Source organism: Notechis scutatus, chromosome 3, assembly GCF_049901735.1.
Source record: "Notechis scutatus isolate UNSWTSFEM ecotype Mainland chromosome 3, rNotScu1.2, whole genome shotgun sequence".
Lineage (NCBI taxonomy): Eukaryota > Metazoa > Chordata > Lepidosauria > Squamata > Elapidae > Notechis > Notechis scutatus.
Window position 1 is genome coordinate 1,153,050 of NC_142011.1, and position 17,415 is coordinate 1,170,464.

General features: G+C 40.0%; 3 protein-coding genes across 4 annotated transcripts in view; 2 read left to right on the forward strand and 1 right to left on the reverse strand.

The window, feature by feature from the left end:
- LOC113431784 (kunitz/BPTI-like toxin) overlaps positions 1 to 17,415 on the forward strand; it is a 146,469-nt gene that overhangs the window by 103,243 nt on the left and 25,811 nt on the right. The window lies entirely within an intron of this gene.
- Positions 4,271 to 5,754, reverse strand: LOC148131044 (kunitz-type serine protease inhibitor tigerin-1). Its single transcript, XM_087959114.1, has 2 exons — positions 5,020 to 5,754; positions 4,271 to 4,440 (listed from the first exon to the last, which is right to left on the reverse strand). Exons 1-2 carry the CDS (start codon positions 5,102 to 5,104, stop codon positions 4,271 to 4,273), a joined length of 255 nt encoding a protein of 84 aa, XP_087815240.1. The 5' UTR covers positions 5,105 to 5,754.
- The window catches only part of LOC113427667 (tigerin-4), a 72,500-nt gene continuing 71,921 nt past the window's right edge, over positions 16,837 to 17,415 (forward strand). Inside the window, exon 1 of one of the 2 annotated variants that reach the window (XM_087959109.1) lies at positions 16,837 to 17,365. Coding sequence is in view for 1 of the 2 variants with exons in the window: in XM_087959110.1 (XP_087815236.1) it covers positions 17,281 to 17,365 (85 nt within the window). In the remaining variant the exon portion in view is untranslated. The remainder of the gene's footprint in view (positions 17,366 to 17,415) is intronic. The other variant, XM_087959110.1, reaches the window with a different exon arrangement.

Sequence of the window (17,415 nt, forward strand, 5' to 3'; positions counted from 1 at the left end):
CTGATACACCAGGTAAAGAAAGATTTAGAATCGTGGGGGAAACTTCAAATTTCACTACTAGGCCGAATTGCTACTATTAAAATGAACATTCTCCCCAAATTCTTGTACCTATCCCAAACGATCCCAATCAAATTACATTTTTTTTTTTTGAAGAACTCAATAGAATAACCTTGAAATTTATTTGGCAAGGGAAAAAACCCAGAATACATGTAAAAGCAATGCAGGATATGAAGAGCAGGGGAGGCCTAGCATTTCCAAATTGGGAGTTATATCACATGGCCTCTTCGTTAGTTTGGCTGAAGGATTGGGTGAACTTAACCAACAAAAGAATATTATTCTTAGAAGGCCATGATTTACAAAGGGGGTGGCACGCTTTCTTATGGGATGTAGGGAAAATCAATCAAAAATACTTCCATAGACACTTAATCAGAGACGCACTATTAACAAATTGGAGGAAAATACGGAAAAAACATTACACAAAAATACCAGTATGGATTTCAACAATGGAGGCAATGATTCACCCAAACAATTTGGAAATTACCAAAATGATTAAATACAAAGATTTACCGGACCCACAAGGAAATTTGAAACCGAGGGAGGAACTTCAGGAGCAAGGACAAAAAATTGATCAATGGGTTTATCTTCAGATTCAAAGCAGATACAAAAAAGACAAAAAAGAATTCGGAATCAACAATAAATTGCAACAATTAGATAAAATTTTATTAGGATCAAATAAAAAAAACATAACAAAATTTTATAATTACTTATTAGAAACAGAACTAGAAGAAGAAATCGTAAAAGGAAATATGATTGCTTGGAGTAAGAACGTAGGGCGCAGCATCACATTAGCGGAATGGGAGAAAGTTTGGGGCAGAAACAATAAGATTACCAAATCGGCCGCATACAAGGAAAATCTTTATAAAATATTTTATAGATGGCATCTCCCTCCTTCGAGGATAGCGAAGATGCACCCCAACATGAGTCCGCATTGCTGGAAGTGTAGGAAAAAAGAAGGAACCTTTTTCCATATGTGGTGGTCTTGTGCAGAAACCCAAAAGTATTGGAAGAAAATCAAAACTTGGTTGGAAGAAATCACCAAAGAGCAGATCGAATACAAACCAGAGTCCTTCCTACTAGGGATTTTTGATAAGCAAATTTCCAAAAAAGCTAAATACATAACAATACACATTTTAACAGCGGCCAGATTAGCCTTCGCTCGACACTGGAAACAACATCAAACTCCATCAGAAGAAATGATTATTGAAAAAATCTCAAAATGCGCAGAAATGGATAAATTGACTTTGGCGCTAAAAAACAAAGACACTTCACTATACTACGATAGCTAGAATTGTTGGTATAATTGGATTGACCAAAGATAAATTATATATCATAAGGCATAAAAGAAAAGTATCAACCCATAATAACGAGGTAGCGATATAGTAAAAAACAGGTGTGGTTATATGACACAAGTTAAGGTTATGAAAACAAAAGAAGATCTTGCAAACTGTTAAAATAAGAATACTTTTAACCTTGTAACCTCCTTCTTTCTTTCTTCCCCCTTTCCTTTTCTTTCCTTTCCCAAATTCTTTCCCTCTCTTCCTCTCCTCTTTTCCTTCTTTTCCTTTCTTTTGCTTATTTGTGTATGTATTGTGACTGGTTTTAATTGTAAAAATTAATAAACTATATTTAAAAAGAAGAAGAAGAAGTAGTTGTTGTTTCATTACTGGAAGTTTTTAAGAAGAGACTGTTCAGCCATTTGTCATGAATGGTCTACTCTAAGGCCTTCTGCTTGAGCAGGGGGTTGGACTAGAAGACCTCCAAGGTCCCTTCCAGATGTTGGAAGAATTATCCTTCTGGGTTCAGTTCTAAGTGGGAGCTCCTGGGCGAAAAACGGAAGCGATGCTGAGAATCCCTTGGTTTTATACCCTCTGTTGGACCCCACCTTAGTGTTTCCTGTTCCTGTGCAAGGAATGTATCCCATTGGCTGTCAGACTCCCAGGGGTGGGGGTCTTAGCTAACGTTGTAGGCTTTGTCCGGACCACAGGGCTTCACCTGAGTGCTGGCTGATGCAATCTTCCCAGGTGCCAGGTGGTGAGATGGGCAATTCTACCATTTCCTGAGGGCCAGGTCTTAATCCCATCACCCTGGAGCTGAAGGGCGGGCAGGGAGCCGCAGGAAGCTGCTTTGTCTTTAAAGCATGTTTCTCCTCTTTTCATCCAGGGAAATATACTATTCGGCCTTTTTAATATTTCCTAGAATATTTCACTCTTCTAGGAGAGGGGTGGGTGCTGACTTTCTACACAGATCTATTAGGAGAGGTCCCAGCCCAATAGATGGCCTCACCATCACGCCTGCCTTCGCAAAACCCTTGATCCTGCTTTCAATCGCCTCCCTCCCTCCATCCATTTAGAGGAGAAGAAGTTACAAATACCTTACGAACAGGTGGCAGGCAAAAAAGATTTTGCGTGGACAAGCACGGGAAGCCCTTTTTTTTCCTGATCTCCTGTTTTATTTTCCTGGGTTTTTTTTTCCACTTCTTCTCTTTCTGTTCTACTTATTTAAATAAAGGCAGAAAACTTTCTCTGATCTCCTCATGGCCTCCAGCCAGACCATCCGTGTGGAGCCACAGCAGAGTCTGTGCGTCCATCCCAGACTTACCTTGAGTTTCAGGGATTTCAGCCTCCGAGAGAGGCTTCCCTCACACTTTCTCTCTGGAAAGCCACATGGGGGATCAATGTGCTGCCTCTCAGCCCCTCTTCCTCTGACATAAAGGGTGGGGGAAGAGACAGGTCAAGGTGGGGAGGGGAAACCCGCAAAGGGGCTGAAAGAGACACCGGAGACAGAGAGGGCAGCTGGAACCAAAGCTTTATTGCAGAGAAAAAGGAATGAGCCCAGGGTGGGGTTTGGAGGAGGGTCTCCAGGGTGGCCCAGGGCAGAAGCAGGGTCTTTGGGTCAAGTTGGAACTGTAGATCCAATCCAGGAGGGTCTCCTCATTGGTCATGCTGTAAAAACAAACATCTGGATATGAGGTTTCTGCCCAGAACTGCCTCCAATGCGTCACCCAACTAATCTTAGAACCATGGAAACCCAAAGCTGAAATTCAGGAGGAATGGCCTAACTGGGAGACAGCCAGGGAGCAATGGGGCAGCAGCCTCCCCCCTGGACTTGTGAGGCTCTATCACTGGGGGTTAGAAGCAAAGGTGGGACAGAATCTCTCCAGAAAGCTCTGAGGATTTCTGCGCTGGAAGGAGGGTGGACTAGATCAGGGGGGCCCAACCCTTTGGTCACCTGGGACCGGTTCCGTGGGGAAAGGTTTTCCTGCCGACCGGAAGGGGTGTGGTTTTGCATGCTGCCTGCATCCCACAGATGGGGCTTCCCTTGTTTGCTAGGGCAGCTTTCTGGCACTCCACGGCCCAGTGCTGGTCCATGGACTGTGGGTTGGGGACCCCTGGACTACATGACCTCCAGCATCTTTTCCCCATCCTCTTTTTCTAGGAGACCACAAGGCTTGGAGTGCTTGGAGCACAGAGAAGGACAGGTTCACTTGTACTCCCCAATACGCACAGGGAGCATTTGTTACAGCCAGAAGTGTGAGATTGTCACTCTAGACCCCTGGTGAAGCTGTGGACCTTCCTGCCCCCTGAGCTTGGACCAGTTTTGGCCTGTGCTGGCCCAAAAGTGAGCATGGGGTTCAGTCATGGCCTCTCCTCTGGAAGTCCTCATTGCCCCTCTGGCAACCTGACCAGGCTGGCAGGAGCACCCTCTTCTCCAACAGAGTGCCCAACAGCAGCTGACCTGGGGAGGGGTCACCATTCTACCAATGGTGTTTCAGAAGGAGGAGAGGTCAAGAGCCAGTGGAAGAGGGACATGGAGGGTCTGTCTCCTGGCTTGCACAGAGTGGGGATGGGTACCTATCAGGAAGAGCGGCCCCACCATACCAATTTCTGCTTTGGCATCACAACACCTTTTCTTTACATCAATTCTCCCTTTGATGGACACAAGGAGAGCCTGAAAGACCCCAGACAGACCTCCGGGTGCCCAGACCATGTCTAGGCCTAGGAGACACCACACAGCCATTCATGGGTGGGATTCCACAGGTGTAAGAGAACACCAGAAATTGGAGAGTTCAACCTGAGTGGCAAAGATTCCCTTCTATTGAATCAATCACCGCCTGTTGTGAGAACCACAATGTTTCATGAACCCACCTTATGCCTAATTTTAAGAGACAGCGAGTCTTTTTCAATGAAAAGGCCAGTCTGGAACTCCTTCCCTACTTACCAGCACAGGTGCGTTTGCATTCATCTATGGTCTTAAAATTGTTAGCATTCCCATAGCATCCACCATAAATAAACTCTAGGCATGTACGATGAACTGGGTGGTAGTAGAAGGCATGCAAGATGCCTCTACATGGTCCGGAGTCAGCAGGCAGTTCACAGAACTCTGTGAAAAATTGAATAAAGATAGATCAGCCTTCCCCTAAAATCCATCTCTTTCTAGGGACCCTCTCCCATTTCCATCTCCTGTTCAGCTGACACCCAATCACCACCTCAAGAACCTCCCCAGAAAGTGCTGGACTTTTCTGGAATGGACAAAACTTAATGTTAGTACTATGGAAAAGAGAATGAAAAACAAAAGAACTTTGAAAAGAAAGTGATAGAGAGAACCACCTAATGGTTAAAAATATTTCCTCTTTTATGTTCTTATGGAAAATTACTGGTCGTATAAATATGTGAAAAAGAAAAGAAATGGAATAAAAGATTACCAACACAACAAGAACCCCGGAAGTCTTTAAAAAGAGGGGACTACAGAAAAGTATAAATGAATGTAATATTTTGGGACTGCTTGAGGTTGACTGTGACAAGAAAACAGAAGAAAGAGAGAGTGAGATAAAAGAACCTCCCCAGAAGAAGCCCCACCAAGCCAGAGCTTCTAGACCAGGCCCTTTGGTCTCTCTTTCCTGGGGGAGAACCCTGATCATTCCAGCCCCTCCCTGCCAAGGGTCTCAAGATCTCAACTCACCTGGATGGTCCTTGCTGGAGACGGGGGTCAGCTCCGCCCAGAGCGTGAGGAGTCCCAGCAGGAGAAGAAGACCTCTAGAAGACATGATGAAGCTCTCTGCACCACCCTCAGGCTGGCTCTATTTATTCACCCCATTTCCCACCTCCAGATCCCGGATACAGGATGACATAATGCAGTGAGGATCCGAATTCCTTCCTCTTTCAGAAGGTGGTTGAACAAGTGTGGAGAATCTGCGAGTTTGATTGGCTGGCCAGTTTGGGGGAAGTTAGGCAGGGAAGTTAGCCTGTTAACCTATTCCAGTCCCACTCGCACACACGTTAGCAGTTTAAGGATTTTATTTTTTCATCTCTATATTTATCAATGGAAATAAAATAGAAAAAGAAAAAAGAAAAAGTGCAAGATCCAGCAGTAACAACAACAACAAAACGTGTACCAAAAAGAAGAAAAGAAAAAGAAAGACCCCAACAGGCAACATTAAATATAGATAAAAAGAAAGAAAGAAAGAAAGAAAGAAAGAAAGAAAGAAAGAAAGAAAGAAAGAAAGAAAGAAAGAAAGAAAGAAAGAAAGAAAGAAAGAAAGAAAGAAAGAAAGAAAGAAAGAAAGAAAGAAAACAAAAGAAAGACCGAAACATCCAACTTTAAACATATAAAATACCTACTTTGGCTGGGTGCTGAAAAGTAAAACTTTAGAAAAAACCAATTGATCAATTATCTTCATCTTACATGATGGATCTGTCAATAGTTATAAACTTTCTCAGAAAACAGTTATAAACTTTAACACAAGTTTTTTTTTTTTTACACATCTCTTCACATGACCAATGTGGTTCTGGATTACAACACTTGTACATAGTCATACTTTCATTTCCATCAATCTTATATAATATCACTTCATGTCATTATCCATTTCACTCATTTTTAAATAAGTTTCCATTTCATATTTCAATTCATTAATTCAATATCTATATCATTTCATCCACACATAAATTTTCACTTCTTTATCCCCTATTATTTCCATTTTCAGCTTACCACCTATTTTATTTTACATTACACATCATTATTATCCTTAATTTTCTCTAGGCCGATATATAATAAACAATTTAAAAAGAGTAAAAATAAAGCAAAACCAATATATTTAGGATCCACGTGGTACATCCCCTCAGTCTATCTAATTTAATAATTTTTCATTCCCCTGCTTTAATCATAATAAAGTATTCTCATTATACATTTCTATCCTCCATTAAATAATCAACTGTATATTTTAAAATGTATATATTTTAAAGTATCCACCCAGGAAATAACTAAAATAAATTCTTAACCCCCCCCCCCCAACCCCCACAAAAAAATAATTACAATAAGTCATTAATATCTCTCATTTTATCTTAACTTTTCTTGTCTATCATTAATAATCATGTTTTTTCTTTCTTTCCACTTAGCCCAAGTTTATCTATAGGTTTTGATAAATTTCCATTCCCCTATTTTTAAATCTCAAAAGAAAGGGTTCATAACAGCATAATTCATATACAAATATATATATATATATATATATATATATATATATATATATATATATATATATATATATATATATATATATATATATATATATATATATTATATATATAGTTATACAATCCTAAGAAACTTCCCAGCAAGCTTTAAACTTATCATTTCCCCAATCTAAAATACATCCCCATTTGGTATCCCCTTACATTATACCTAACCCTTATCTCTACACCTCTTGGCCTTAACATTTATTTTAATTTTAGCCAGCTTTCCCTTTTCTAGGTTTCCCCGGTCTTTCTTCTTTTTTCTTTCTAATATTATTTTTATTTCCCTCTGCCTATCAGCCATGTTTTCCCCCACCCTTTTCAGTTCTTTTTTGGGGGGTGGTTTCTTCTTGTATAATTTCTTCTTCTGCTGCTTAGTCTTGGAAGTGTTTTCTCTTTTATTTGTTGTCTCTGTCATCAATGTCTCTATTTTAAGTCCTCTTATGTCTTTTGGCAATGGCCTTTGTTTTCCATATTCATCTGGGCTGCTGTCTTTCTTGTTTAACTCGTCCCCTCTGGGCTTTCTTTGTTCTTCTGAAAGCTGCAACACCATTACTTTACCAGATATTATGTCCAACAGTTTCATTCTTTCTTTTAACATACCTCTCACAGTTTGCAGTTCCGACTTAAATTCTTTGCTTATTTCTTCCATTTCTTTAATCTGTTGAGTTAATCTTTGTTTTATTAAGAGTAGGATTTTTTGTCATAGTCCTTGCCAAAAGTCTCCGTTTATCTCACTCTCTCTTTCTTCTGTTTTCTTGTCACAGTCAACCTCAAACAATCCCAAAATATTGTATTCCTTTATATTTTACTGTAGTCCCAACTTTTTAAAAAACTTCCAGTGTTCTTGTTGTACTCTTTTATTCCATTTCTTCTCTCTTTCAGATATTTATACGACCAGTAATTTTCCATAGAAGCATAAAAGAGGAAAATCTTTAACCATTAGGTGGTTCTCTATATTGCTTTCCTTTCAAAGTTCTTTTTTTTTTTAAAGATTTTTTTTATTTTCAGACAAACATACACAAACAAAACATAAAAACATAAGGCCATCTTCCAATTACGTACATACAGTGTGTCACTTGATTACACATTTTTTGTGCATCTTTTCCATAGTCCTCACTTACAATTGTTTGTATATATTCTCATATTATCAATCAAATATTTCTGAATACATTTATTATCATTGTTAATCATTCATTTGACTATACTATTATTCATGTTATGCGAGATGTTCCATATTTTTAAATTGATTTATATTATAACAATTCATATTATTATCCCAAATCCATCCAGTAATGATACATCTTTATGTTAGTTTTCTTAAGTTTTTGCGGGTATTTATATGTATGGTATTCAGCTTTGTTCGGGTATTTTCCCATGTCATTATAGTTGTGCTTTTAAAGTTGTAGCAACGTTTTGGCAGAATCTCATCTGCCATCATCAGGCTTCTGTATTGTGTTCGTCTGTGAGTCAGACTTTCACAGCCATTTCTGTTTTAAATTTGGTGCTAGCCTACTGCTGTGCCAGAATGGTTTCTTCTTCATCCTGATTGGTTGGGAGTCTTGGTCTGTGTTTATTGGTCTTGGAGTTTGCTGTGTCCTGCTTGATTGGTGTTTCTAATGTCTTCTGTCTGTTTTGTGGCTTTTTTTGTCTTGATTGGCTGGAAACACTGTGTTTCCTGTATTGGAGGCTTTTAGTGCGGCTTGGCTCCGAGTAAATGGACGGCTATCATTTATTAGGAAGCTAGGTTTCATCTGGGTGCCTGGTTGGGGTGTGTTTGAGCTGGAGGTATCGGGGGGATCTGTTTGTGCCCAGGTGTTTGCCTGGAGATTTTGTTTGTTTGAGAGTGCAGGCTTCCCAATAATTGACAGTCTGGTGGAATCATCTCTTCTATTCATGCTTTCAGGTCTTTTTTCAATCTCTATGGCTTCTCTGATAATTCTGTAGCTGGGGTTTTCTATAGTGGCTAGGGTTTTGGTGCCACTGAAGTCGATGCTATGACCTGTGGCTTTCATGTGTTGCACTAGTAAGGAAGTGTGTTCCAGGTTTTTTACTGCATTTTGGTGTTCATCTAGATGGGTACTTATTCTTCTATTGGTCTGTCCAATATATGTGGCAGGGCATGATGCTCAGGGGACTTCATATATGCCTTGGTTTTCCAGGTCAATTTTATCTTTGGGGTTTCTTAGGATGGCTGCTATTTTTCTGTCTGTTTTGAAGGCAGTCTTGATGTGATGCCTGTGTAGTATCTTACTGATTTTGTCTGTGGTACCTCTTATGTAAGGCAGGACAGCTGTTCCATAGGTCTCTTCACGTTCTAGGTCTCCATTATGTCTCAGTGTGTTTTTGTGGATCAAGCCAGTGATTTTGCTTTTGTGGAAGCCATTGGCTGTCAGTACTTTAGTCAGGGTGCATAATTCAGTCTTTATGTGTGTCTTGTCTGCCAGGCATTTGGTTCTGGCAATTAGTGTTTTGGCCACGGAGTTTATCTGTGCTGGGTGCTGGTGGGATTGGGCGCTGAGATAGCAATTGGTGTGTGTTTTCTTCTGGTATATGGTGTGTCCTAGTGTGCCATCTGTTTTTTTGTAGATTAGTACATCTAGGAATGGTAGTTGTTTGTTTCCGTTTCCATGGTGAACTTGATTTTGGGGTGTGTGCTGTTTAGGTGTGTTAGGAAATTGTTTAGGTTTTCTTTTCCATGGGGCCAAATCACAAATGTGTCATCAATGTATCTTAACCATAGTTTGGGTTTGTGGGTGTGTTTTGTGGCTGTTTAGGTGTGTTAGGAAATTGTTTAGGTTTTCTTTTCCATAGGGCCAAATCACAAATGTGTCATCAATGGGTTTGTGGGTGGCATTGGCTAGGGCTCTGGATTCGAATTCTTCTATGAACAGGTTTGCAATGACGGATGACAGTGGTGATCCCATAGGGGCAATTTGCTTGTATCTTTGTCCTTTGTAAATGAAATATGTGTTGGTTAAGCAGTGTTCTGTTAGTTCCATGAGGTGTTTGGGTGATTGGTATTTATTTTTGATGATTTCGAGAGTTTCTTTTATCAGAACTTGAGTGAATAGTGAAACCACGTCGAAACTTACAAGCAGATCTTCTTGTTCCATGTGTAGATCTTTTATCATTTCCAAGAAGTGGTATGAGTTTTGTACATGTGAAGCTGCTGCTTCAGCATGGGGCTGTAGCTGCTTTGCTAGGTATTTGGCTAGGTTTTGAAGTGGTGCTCCTCTGGAGCTGACTATGGGTCTGAGAGGTATGCCTTCTTTGTGTATTTTTGGGAGGCCGGATAGTTTGGGGCATCTGGAGGATTTTTCTCTTGGGATGATTGTCTGTTGGATCTCTTTGCTCATGTGGCTGGTTATAATTTTCTTCTTGGTTATTTTTTCCAGATATGTGGTTGGGTCCGTGTTTATGGGTCTGTATGTGGAGTCTTGGAGTAGGTCTGTCAATTTTGTTTCGTAGTCTTTTCTATCCATTACTACTGTGGCATTCCCTTTGTCTGCTGGGAGGATGATTATGCTGCTGTCGTTCCTTAGGGCTTGCAGGGCTGGCCCAACCCCTGCTGCCCCACCCTCCCAAGAGTCTCCACATAGCCCATTTTCAATGGAGGTAAGTGCAGGGTCTATGCAGAGGCTCTCGGGGAAAAATGTGCCTTCTGGAAGGCCATAAACAGGCTTGTTTCTGGCTTCCGGAGGGCCCCCAGAGCCCAGGAGAGGCTGTTTTCACCCTCCCAGAGACCTGGGGGAAGACTCTGGACCCTTGGGAGGGTGAAAACAGCATACCCTGGGCTCTGGAGGCCCCCCAGAAGCCAGAAACAGGAAGTTCTGGTAGGGCCCACCCACCATGGCTATGCCCACCCAGCAACTGGGCAGCGAACCAGTTGCTGGGATTTTTGAATCCAGGTGGCACAAAGCCAGGGAAAACTGCAGGTGCCCAGGCCAAGACTTGCCCTAGGAGCCCCCCCCCAGCCATTCTTTTGGTCTACGCAAACTTGTATCGGTGTTACCTTACATAGCATCCATGCAGTCAGTAATGCAAGCATAAGTGCAACACTTCTGTTTCCCATCACATTGCCAGTCACTTCGACATCTCACAGGACAAATAGTGATTGTGCCTGGACGGGCCTTGGGACACACCCCAGGTTTTTCTGCAAAAGAGAAGATCCCAAGGCTGAGATGTTCCCCTGGAACTGGCATCCCAGATTAAGCAAGATCCCATCTCTGGGCCTTTCAGGACCCAAAACATCTCCATACATCCAGAGGAGACATGGCCAGGTGGGCCATCTCCCACCCTCAGCATCCTCACAAAGTGCAGCCATTTCCTCCTGGGGTCAACCTCTTAGGATCCCAGGCTGGCCTTTATAACTGGGTTCCTGACTCTTGAGTCGGGAATGGGAATGTGCACCTCCCATTTCTACCAAATACTGTTTCCCCCAAAATAAAACCTACCCTGAAAGTAAGTCCTAGCTTGATTTTTATATATGCGCCCAATATAAGCCCAACCCCCCCAAAATAAGCCCTAATTAAGGTCCCACCTACTTGAATGCCTGGGTAAAAATTAAGGTAGGGTGGGGATGAGGGTGGTGGAGCCGCCCTACTACTTACCTTTGGACAGTTGTAGCCAGGCCTCACACTCACCCCCGACACCTGTCTTGCTGGCCCATTTCTTCTGCAGCTGGCAGGGCTGGCAAGGCTTTCATGAAGGCCTCTGTAGCTGATAACACAGCTCTGGATCGATCCAGAGCTCCATTATTGGCTGCAGGGGCCTTTCAGGAAAGCCTTGCCAGCTGCAGAAGAAGAAGTTCCTGAAGGCTTCTGACAGCGAAAAGGAGGCCAGGGGTGATGTGCACAAGTGAGGTTAGTCAGTGGATGACATCCCCCCCAAAATTTTCAGGGAAACACAGTAGGAAGATAGTTCTCCTTGTGGGTGTGCTGAGGGTGCCTGTTAGTCTATCTTCTCCATCAGGAAGGGATTCCAGGGAATGGGAGGCAGACACTTTCTCTGCTGGCTTTGAACACTACTGCAGCCCCCTCCCCCAAAACAGAGGGGGAGAGACACAGCTCTCCCTCTGGACATCTAAAGGAATCTTCTTTCCTTGGGCCTCTCATAAGTTACCCTGATGTTGCTGGGCTCAAGGCAGAGAAGCTTCAGTGAGGCTGAGGATCTGAGCTGGGCCACTCAGCACACACACCTGGACCCAGGTGGAGATGGGCCTTGGATGATTCCAGAAGAGGGCAAGGTGTTCTTAGGCTAAATGCTGATTAGGGCCTAATGTGACTATGCCAACGACCACATAAGCAGTGACAAACAACCGCACACAAAATGATTCCCCAATCAAGGAACTGTGAAAAAGAAAACAGCACTCTGAACAAGACTTGCAGGGAAAGCTGTCATATAGAAACAGGGAGCCATTAAACTGCTGTTTTTCTCCCTGAAGCTGCCCTGAAGACGGGAAGCTGACGGGACCTAAGTTTGTGCTGGAGAGTGGAAGTGGTGAGCGGTGTGTAACTGGAGAAAAGACTTTGAATATTTTTTATTGAAAACCCCAAAAAGCGGAAAGAAAAAGTCCTCGCTTGGAAGAATGGTAGCGGCGAACGGAGAATAAGAGGAAGATATAAGGTAAAGGAAACACCAGAAATAAAAGAATTATACAAAATCAGACATTAAATTTGAACTAATTTACAGAATTGCAAATTAATTAAGCATTGGATAAAATGCTGGACTTATTTGGAATGGATAAAAATTAACATTAATACTGCGGAAAGGAGAATTAAAAAAAAAACCTTTGAAAAGAAAGTGATATAGAGCAGTGATCCCCAACCTTTTTGACGCTGCGGCCAGAGCAGAAATCACAGCACAAGACCAAGGATACCACAGCAATAAATCTCACAAGGTCACCACACAACCCATTACCCAAGCCATTACAACACAGGAGGCTAATGGAAAAGAGATCAAAAACAAACGACCCAGGAGATTAAAGCACAAGATCCAGGAGATAGATAGATAGATAGATAGATAGATAGATAGATAGATAGATAGATAGATAGATAGATAGATAGATAGATGTTTTCTTAAGTTTTCACAGGTACTTACATGTATGGTATTCAGCTTTGTTTGGGTATTTTCCCACATCATTATAGTTGTGCTTTTAAAGTTGTAGCAACGTTTCGGCAGAATCTCATCTGCCATCCTCAGGCTTCTGTATAGTGTTTGTCTGTGAGTCAGACTTATTTATTTATTTTATTTATTTATTTGATTTGTCAATTGTTTACAAGATAATAAGTACAAGTGTATACATGGTTGTGAATATATGAAATAGGTACATATAAGAAAAATAAAAGAATAAGAGAAACAATAGGACAGGGACGGTAGGCACGTTGGTGCCCTTATGCACGCCCCCTACAGACCTCACCGGAAGCACTTTTCATCAAAAAGATGGCGCATCTCCGGTGAGCTTTTCCGGTAGAAAGCCATTTCTACCGGAAAAGCTCATCGAAGCTGGCGGTACCGCCATCTTTTGATGAAAACGTGCTTCCGGTGAGCTTTCTACCGGGAAAAGCTCACCGCAGCTTTTCATGAAAAAGATGGCAGCGCCCAGCAAGCCAGCAGCCCGGTAGGAGTTGTTCCGCTGGATCGGTACCGTCCACGGACCGGTAGTTGGGGACCCTGATATAGAGCACCATCTAATGGTTAAAGATTTTTCTCTTTTATGCTTTTATGGAAAAGTACTGGTCATATAAATATCTGAAAGAGAGAAGAAATGGAATAAAAGACTACTAAAACAAAAAGAACCCCAGAATTGTTTTTTATAAGTGGGGACTACATTAAAATATAAAGGAATACAATATTTTGGGACTGTTGGAGGTTGACTGTGACAAGAAAACTGAAGAAAGAGAAAGTGAAAGGAACGGAGACTATAGAAGGAATGGAGACCTAGAAGATGAACAGACCTATGGAACAGCCCTACATAAGAGGTACTACAGACAAAATCAGTAAGATACTACACAGGCATCACATCAAGACCGCCTTCAAAACAGACAGAAAAATAGCAGCCATCCTAAGAAACCCCAAAGATAAAACTGACCTGGAAAACCAAGCCATATATGAAGTCCCCTGCGCATCATGCCCTGCCACATATATTAGACAGACCAATAGAAGAATAAGTACCCATCTAAATGAACACAAAAATGCAGTAAAATACCTGGAAGACACTTCCTCACTAGTCCAACACATGAAAGCCACAGGTCATAGCATCGACTTCAATGGCACCAAAACCCTAGCCACTATAGAAAACCCCAGCTACAGAATTATCAGAGAAGCCATAGAGATTGAAAAAAGACCTGAAAGCATGAATAGAAGAGATGATTCCACCAGACTGTCAATTATTGGGAAGCCTGAACTCTCAAACAAAAAAATCTCCATACCACAAGCCAGGCAAACACCCCTGATACCTCCAGCTCAAACAGACCCCAACCAGGCACCCAGATGAAACCTAGCTTCCTAATAAATGATAGCCCTCCATTTACTCGGAGCAAAGCCGCACTAAAAGCCTCTAATACAGGAAACACAATGTTTCCAGCCAATCAAGACAAAAAAAGCCACAAAACAGACAGAAGACATTAGAAACACCAATCAAGCAGAACACATCAAACTCCAAGACCAATAAACACAGACCAAGACTCCCAAGCAATCAGGATGAAGAAGAAACCATTCTGGCACAGCAGTAGGCTAGCACCAAATTTAAAACAGAAACGGCCGTGAAAGTCTGACTCACAGACAAACACAATACAGAAGCCTGATGATGGCAGATGAGATTCTGCCAAAACGTTGCTACAACTTTAAAAGCACAACTATAATGACGTAGGAAAATACCCGAACAAAGCTGAATACCATACATATAAATACCCGTGAAAACTTAAGAAAACTAACATAAAGATGTATCATTACTGGATGGATTTGGGATAATAATATGAATTGTTATAATATAAATCAATATAAAAATATGGAACATCTCATATAACATGAATAATAGTATAGTCAAATGAATGATTAACAATGATAATAAATGTATTCAGAAATATTTGATTGATAATATGAGAATATATACAAACAATTGTAAGTGAGGACTATGGAAAAGATGCACAAAAAATGTATAATCAAGTGACACACTGTATGTACGTAATTGGAAGATGGCCTTATGTTTTTATGTTTTGTTTGTGTATGTTTGTCCGAAAATAAAAAAAATCTTTAAAAAAAAAAAAACTTTGAAAGGAAAGCAATATAGAGAACCACCTAATGGTTAAAGATTTTCCTCTTTTATGCTTCTATGGAAAATTACTGGTCGTATAAATATCTGAAAGAGAGAAGAAATGGAATAAAAGACTACTAATACAAGAAGAACACTGGAAGTTTTTTAAAAAGTTGGGACTACAGTAAAATATAAAGGAATACAATATTTTGGGATTGTTTGAGGTTGACTGTGACAAGAAAACAGAAGAAAGAGAGAGTGAGATAAACAGAGACTTTTGGCAAGGACTATAACAGAAAAATCCTACTCTTAATAAAACAAAGATTAACTCAACAGATTAAAGAAATGGAAGAAATAAGCAAATAATTTAAGTCGGAACTGCAAACTTTGAGAGGTATGTTAAAAGAAAGAATGAAACTGTTGGACATAATATCTTGTAAAGTAATGGTGTTGCAGCTTTCAGAAGAACAAAGAAAGCTCAGAGGGGACGAGTTAAACAAGAAAGACAGCAGCCCAGATGAATATGGAAAACAAAGGCCATTGCCAAAAGACATAAGAGGACTTAAAATAGAGACATTAATGACAGAGACAACAAATAAAAGAGAAAACACTCCCAAGACTAAGCAGCAGAAGAAGAAATTATACAAGAAGAACCCCCCCAAAAAAAGAACTGAAAGGGGTGGGGGAAAACATGGCTGATAGGCAGAGGGAAATAAAAATAATATTAGAAAGAAAAAAGAAGAAAGACCTGGGAAACCTAGAAAAGGGAAAGCTGGCTAAAATTAAAAGAAATGTTAAGGCCAAGAGGTTTAGAGATAAGGGTTAGGTATAATGTAAGGGGGATACCAAATGGGGATATATATTGGTATTTTAGATTGGGGAAACGATAAGTTTAAAGCTTGCTGGGAAATTTCTTAGGATTGTATGTATGTATATATATATATATATATATATATATATATATATATATATATATATATATATATATATATATATATATATATATATATATATATATATGTATATATATAAATTGTATATGAATTATGCTGTTATGAACCCTTTCTTTTGAGATTTAAAAATAGGGGAATGGAAATTTATCAAAACCTATAGATAAACTTGGGCTAAGTGGAAAGAAAGAAAAAACATGATTATTAATGATATACAAGAAAAGTTAAGATAAAATGAGAGATATTAATGACTTATTGTAATTATTTTTTGTGGGGGTTGGCGAGGGGTTTAAGAAGTTATTTTAGTTATTTCCTGGGGGGATACTTTAAAATATATACATTTTAAAATATACAGTTGATTATTTAATGGATGATAGAAATGTATAATGAGAATACTTTATTATGATTAAAGCAGGGGAATGAAAAATTATTAAATTAGATAGACTGAGGGGATATACCACGTGGATCCTAAATATATTGGTTTTGCTTTATTTTTACTCTTTTTAGATTGTTTATTATAAATTGGCCTAGAGAAAATTAAGGATAATAATGATGTGTAATGTAAAATAAAATAGGTGGTAAGCTGAAAATGGAAATAATAGGGGATAAAAAAGTGAAAATTTATGTGTGGATGAAATGATATAGATATTGAATTAATGAATTGAAATATGAAATGGAAACTTATTTAAAAATGAGTGAAATGGATAATGACATGAAGTGATATTATATAAGATTGATGGAAATGAAAGTATGACTATGTACAAGTGTTGTAATCCAGAACCACATTGGTCATGTGAAGAGATGTGTAAAAAAAAAAAAAAACTTGTGTTAAAGTTTATAACTGTTTTCTGAGAAAGTTTATAACTATTGACAGATCCATCATGTAAGATGAAGATAATTGATCAATTGGTTTTTTCTAAAGTTTTACTTTTCAGCACCCAGCCAAAGTAGGTATTTTATATGTTTAAAGTTGGATGTTTCGGTCTTTCTTTTGTTTTCTTTCTTTCTTTCTTTCTTTCTTTCTTTCTTTCTTTCTTTCTTTCTTTCTTTCTTTCTTTCTTTCTTTCTTTCTTTCTTTCTTTCTTTCTTTCTTTCTTTCTTTCTTTTTATCTATATTTAATGTTGCCTGTTGGGGTCTTTCTTTTTCTTTTCTTCTTTTTGGTACACGTTTTGTTGTTGTTGTTACTGCTGGATCTTGCACTTTTTCTTTTTCTTTTTCTATTTTATTTCCATTGATAAATATAGAGATGAAAAAATAAAATCCTTAAACTGCTAACGTGTGTGCGAGTGGGACTGGAATAGGTTAACAGGCTAACTTCCCTGCCTAACTTCCCCAAACTGGCCAGCCAATCAAACTCGCAGATTCTCCACACTTGTTCAACCACCTTCTGAAAGAGGAAGGAATTCGGATCCTCACTGCATTATGTCATCCTGTATCCGGGATCTGGAGGTGGGAAATGGGGTGAATAAATAGAGCCAGCCTGAGGGTGGTGCAGAGAGCTTCATCATGTCTTCTGGAGGTCTTCTTCTCCTGCTGGGACTCCTCACCCTCTGGGCGGAGCTGACCCCCGTCTCCAGCAAGGACCATCCAGGTGAGTTGAGATCTTGAGACCCTTGGCAGGGAGGGGCTGGAATGATCAGG